This window comes from Camponotus vicinus, unplaced genomic scaffold (assembly GCF_025532165.1).
Source record: "Camponotus vicinus isolate PSW18456_S1 unplaced genomic scaffold, iyCamVici1.0 SCAF_2, whole genome shotgun sequence".
In the NCBI taxonomy this organism is placed as follows: domain Eukaryota; kingdom Metazoa; phylum Arthropoda; class Insecta; order Hymenoptera; family Formicidae; genus Camponotus; species Camponotus vicinus.
This window is the reverse complement of record NW_028141956.1, coordinates 13,881,579-13,887,450: the sequence shown is the minus strand read 5'-3', so window position 1 is coordinate 13,887,450 and position 5,872 is coordinate 13,881,579. Positions and strand designations below refer to the sequence as shown.

Here is a 5,872-nt window from a genome sequence, read left to right as displayed (position 1 = left end):
CTTGATCTCTGTCGCCAATCTGCCATAATGTTATATTTTTAATAAAAATGTTGTCTAACAAAATGCAATTAATGCTGATCTACTTCAATATATTGATAAAATCTATTACTAAAATACCCGTACGTCGCTTACATTTTGCTTGCTGATTCCAAACACATACACATATATTACGAAGCTTAACGATTAATATTCAACATTTAAAAGCATCTCGGGCATTTCAGAATTTAAGAAAGAATCCAAGGATTGATTCAAGTAACATCTGTTTATATGAAATGAATTGTGAGCATATTCCATGTGAATTTAACAATTCTATCAATTGACATTCTGAAAAATAATAATGCTAAAATTGACAATCAAATTGATTTAATGTCAGAAAAATTAAGATTAATTGTAGAAAAAGCGTGATAATTATAGGTAACCAATAATACGAGCACGCTTTCATATAAAAGCGGGTCAAGCGGGTAGCATTGATTTTATTCAAATTCTCGGTTTTCTTAAATAACGGAAATATTTATAGAGTCAATAGAAAACTTTTTCACACATAGTTTTACATATAATTGTGATTACACATAATTATGCTGAATGACAAATTTTTTGTCGGCTTTTTCGTCGTCAAATAATTTCTTAAATATATCAAATTAATCAAAATCTATAAAAATCTAATGTAATATGAATACTGTTAGTTTTTAATTCATTACAGTATTTTTCATATTTGTAAATTTTAAGCTCTCTCTCTCTCTTTTAATGTATTATTATAAAAAAATTAAATTCTCGTTCCATAATAATGAAATAATAAGACACGAAACGATTTTAATATTTTGAAGGTCGAGCTCAATTTATCAATACTTGACATTATTCATGATGTATTATGTTTGATGTATTATAATTGTTTAATGATAATATAATAATGTTTCATCATGGGCTCAGAAGTGATTTTGCAAATTTATAGCTCCTTTTAATAATTTATAATATATAATTTGATATAAATTATATTAATAATTTATAATATAAATTATATTAATTGGAAAGTAATGTGTTATTTATAATCTTGTTATAATTATAATTATAATTATAATTATTTTTGCTCGATAACAGTGTTAATACATCTGTTTGAAATAGAAAAGGTAACTTTAGTACATTTTTTGAATGACAAATTCAACAATTACTTTTGAACCTACACAGCATGATTTACACACATTACACAATATTTAATAAATTCATTTAAAAAATATATCAAAACTATTATCCATTATAAATAAATTTTATAATTATATCCTATTATTAAACAAAACAATAATATTCATTATTGTCTCTTCTCGTACGTTTAAATGTAGATTCATTTTGATACTTATTTTGATATTGTTTTAGATATGCCTTATCTGATGTTTAAAAAGTAAAAATATCCAAATTATTATATATTTTATACCAATATTGTTAATGATATTGATATTGATATTAATAACAAAACTGGACATTAATAGGAAAATTGTATCAATTTTATATTTTAATTAAAAAAAAAAGTTTAAAAATATAAATTTTATGTATATATGTATGTATAATTTAGCTTTTGTATTAAAAAAAGGAATATTGAAAAAGAAAAGAAAATTGCAATGATTCGTTATTTTTGGAAATTAGTAATAAATATGGTAACGAGTTATTTTTTAAAAAACAAAACATATAGTTACGAGTTAGTTTTATAAAGTAACTGCACCATATTCAACCCTGCTCTCTTTATAATTAATAAAATTATAGATATACACATTCTTAAAAACAAACACAATTAATATTCAACATGTTATTTTACACTTTTGGCAATAATAATATTAATATTTTTAAAATTAACATACATTATTTATCTGGTAAGATATTGAGGAGCCATTCTTTCCAACTTTGAATCTCTGCACGACTCAATTCATGATCAATATTTTGTAGCGGTGTAAATTTTACATTTACGCCAAGCTCCTTCAAATTGTTAGCAGTCTCTTCACCCCATTTAATAGGAACTAAAGTATCTACTGTACCATGATACTGAACAAGTGGAACCTTATTATGTTCTGGCTTTGCTTTTAAGTGCTAAAATTATGTTATAATAAATAGATAAAATAATATTAATACAGTTTTGTGTAAAATAGATATTTTTAGGATTTAGTTATAGCGTATAACGTATTACATTTTGAAAATTTTAGTTTTATAAAATCACCTCAATTATTTTTTGATAATCAAATATTATATATCATAATATAATATGAATTTTCTTTATAATATTATGTTTATGTCAAATATTTACAATTTTATTGTTGTTAAATATACCTCATAGATTAAAGATCCATTGTTAAGAAAAGAAGACATAGCAAAGCAACCAGCTATGGATGTTTTGTATCTGTATGTTAAATGCAATGCAAGACAACCACCCATCGAAAAGCCACCCAAAATTATTCTGTTAAATGGAATGCCATTAGCTACTTCTTTATCAATCAACTCTGATATATTTTGACACATAGAATCAATTGACTCTATATGTTCTGGCACTTGATTAGATATTGCTATGCGATCAAACCATACATTTTGCATCTACAATAAAATTTTAGTAAAACTTTACAAAAAGTATGCTACAAAAAGAAGATAAAGAATAAGTTTAATCTTAGAATCTTAGTTAGAATCTTAATTAGAGCATTGCTAATTCTGAATCTTTAAAAAGTTTTAAATACGTGGTTTATATATATTGATATTAATTAAAAACCATATTATAAATATATATATTCCAAGATTAATCGTAATTATACCATTCCGCCATTTGGTGTATAAGGTTGACTTGGTGCGCTGGGATAAATTAATTTTATATGTGGAAACTGTAGTTTTTCTCTGTTAAGAATGTCAATCCATTCTTTGATATCTTCTGCTGTGCCACCTTTAAATAAATATAAAACATAACACAAATTTAGTAATATAGAATCAATTCAAGTAATATAGAATTTATTCACTTTAATTTAAGAAATTTTACTTTAATTCTATTCATTTGCTCATTTTATATTATAATCAGATAGATTACTATGTTACTTTACCGGAACCGTGGAAAAAAAACACAGTAGCTGTATGTTTTCTTGTAGCTTGCACGATATTTGCTTGTGAAATTCTTGCGATTGTTGTCATTTTCTTGAAACTACTACTATTTATTGTCCGTCTCAGCTTTCTACAATTACAATTCAATGTTTAAAAATAAAAGCTGCACTATATCTTTCTACCGATATATCATGATGATCAGAGATAGAATGAAAACGTCACTAACTAAAATGATGTAGAAACGTTTATCGAGTTGAATAGTTATGTAAGAAATGGTGCTCTTTATTACATTATTATGTTAAATTTGAGACTTTATTTGTAATGTTACAAAATTAGCTATATTATTATGATATTATATTATGTTATTATATATTATTTTATTATTATTACTATTATTAGTATATTTTACATCTCTGAAATATCTGATTGGTTCATTGTTTTCATCGTTTCAATATTTCAAATTTTGCGCGCAATATCACATCTTGATAATTTTTAAATCATGGTTAATCACACTGTGATTGCATTCAAATCATTCATATTTTTCTCCTAATTTTTTTACGATTGTGTAAAAATATGAAATACATAAAATTATCACGAATATTTTTCATAAAGTGTCGGAAAATTCGTTACACGTTAATTAAATAACATCAATCATATACAATCATTTTTATTTTAATTTTGAGGTCATAATTTGAGGAGTAATTTGTCTCTAATAGAAATAAGTTTAAACATATATGATATATGTCATTGTTCTACAATTAACTTTTGTATTAATTATTCCATTTCTAACTCGTTATTGCGATTATGCCAAATTTTATTTCGTTATTAAATATTCATCTGTTTTCATGTTTTAGTTGCATTTTTTATATATAAATATATACATAATGTATATAAATGTATATAAATATATACATATAAATACATACATAATGTATATAAATTATTAATGTATACATTATATAAATGTATACATAACGTTAAAAATGCAATAAAATAACAGCAATTAAGGCTGCGTTCCGATATGAACTGTTAGTACAGAAAATTTATAGTAAACGCAGAGAGAAGATTGAGAGATGTCATGCCCTGCTTTTAAGTGATCCCTGAAAGCGATACTCCCTCTATGGACATTGAAAACGTCGACATGAACTACAAAGCCAAAGTCCATAAATGTTCTCAGAGGGTAATATATAATGTGCACAATTTCTGGTTTTGTTCCGTGCTATGTGCACGAAATGCCGGTAGCACCAGCTGTATAACAAGATACTTATGTATGTAAATTGATAGTAAATAAATTATTCAATCGCGAAAGATACTGTAATATTTAAAGATGAAATAAATATTTTTCTATATTCATTGTCATATTTATATCTTTTTATTTACAAAACACAAAATGCCTGCTGTGCATTTTTAACCGTATTCTATAAATCTTCTTAATTAGCAGTAAACTGATCTTTGATATTTATCAATCATTTTCTTAATTATTTAAAAATTTAATTATTAATACATGTATAGAATTTGTCAAATTAATCATTGATTCTTCTGAAGTTTTTATAATTAAGTCTCGAAAAATATAGATGTTGCAAAATATTTTAAGCCTCTTCTTTTATATAAAATATAAAGAATTCATATGTTCCATTCTAATATAGCTAACATTATTTATATATTTTTATTATAATTTTCATACCAGCATAATACTTTTATGCCTAATACTTTATATAATACAATGTACTAAATTATAAAATTTAATATAATTACAAAATAGTATTACTATTAATAAATAGGTTGTATGCATACTGTCTTTTAGTTTCTAATCATTTCCAATCACTATGCATTTCTATCCAATATATTCTCTTCTTCGAGTTCTTGGATTATTATGGTTTATTGTATTCCTTTGTGTTAACATCATAAAAAATACCATCACTTGTCATGCTTATTCCTTCCTATGGAGTCCATCGGAATACTTTCTATGGACATTTGTTCTCAGGTATAGATATTCAAATCACTGTAGTTGCCTTTTTCTATTTTCTCGATTATTGTCCCTTTTTCTTTCATTTTATTTAAAAATATTAATATAATTAATATAACAAAAATTTATATAATTTTGGTATCTCTCTTAGTCTGACATTTCCCCTTCGACCTGTCCGGCATGGGTGACCCTATCAGTAACTACGGTATTCATAATTCACTTTTATATTTAAGATCATACTTAAAATTATCTTAAATATAAGAAAAGTCTATACGAATATCGGCGTATGTTACCGCCGGCATAGCTCTCAGGTTCATTAGAGTACTTAAACCTCCTCATCCGGCAAATGCCTTCGTTAAGATGGAGATACCATCGAGAAGGAAAAATTTTTTATTTTCTTTCAATACAGAATTTAATACAAAAGTTAATGTAAAATATAATATAATTTGAAATGTAATACAAAATAATTTATAACATGGAATAATTTATTACACAAAAATGTCCAAAATATATGTATATTTTATAATATAAAATTTACTAAAAATTTTTACATAGTCCAGACAAGATTAGCGATGATTAATCCCTAAGATTATTGGAATTTTAATATATGACCTATGTAGCGGTCCCGTCGGGGTAGTGTTGGGCTCTCCCCGCCGCCATTTTAACGGCGGGGCCTACCAACTAAAAACCCCACGCGCCTTTCCTTAGTCTTCCAACGCTCGGGCCCCCGGAACCGTGTGTATAAGGAGCATTATATGGGGTAGCCCTAACAAACTACTATTCTACTTCTTAAAAGGAATATTAATAAAATTTTAATGATTTATTTCATTTTACTTCTTTAATTTA

The 5,872-nt window shown here is 25.3% G+C and overlaps 1 protein-coding gene across 3 annotated transcripts; it reads right to left on the bottom strand.

Moving 5' to 3' along the window:
* Nucleotides 1-200: 200 nt before the first annotated feature.
* Nucleotides 201-3,280, bottom strand: LOC145967302 (lysophospholipase-like protein 1). 3 transcript variants are annotated; one of them, XM_083092069.1, is made up of 5 exons: nt 3,063-3,280; nt 2,784-2,908; nt 2,311-2,571; nt 1,848-2,073; nt 201-324 (listed from the first exon to the last, which is right to left on the bottom strand). In XM_083092069.1, the coding sequence occupies exons 1-4, from the start codon at nt 3,148-3,150 to the stop codon at nt 1,849-1,851; spliced, it is 699 nt and encodes a 232-aa protein (XP_082948195.1). In that variant the 5' UTR covers nt 3,151-3,280; the 3' UTR covers nt 201-324; nt 1,848. The 3 variants fall into 3 exon arrangements, with proteins under 3 accessions (XP_082948195.1, XP_082948196.1, XP_082948194.1); XM_083092070.1 differs by lacking the exon at nt 201-324 and adding an exon at nt 483-1,379; XM_083092068.1 differs by lacking the exon at nt 201-324 and having other exon boundaries at nt 1,619-2,073.
* Nucleotides 3,281-5,872: the final 2,592 nt, after the last annotated feature.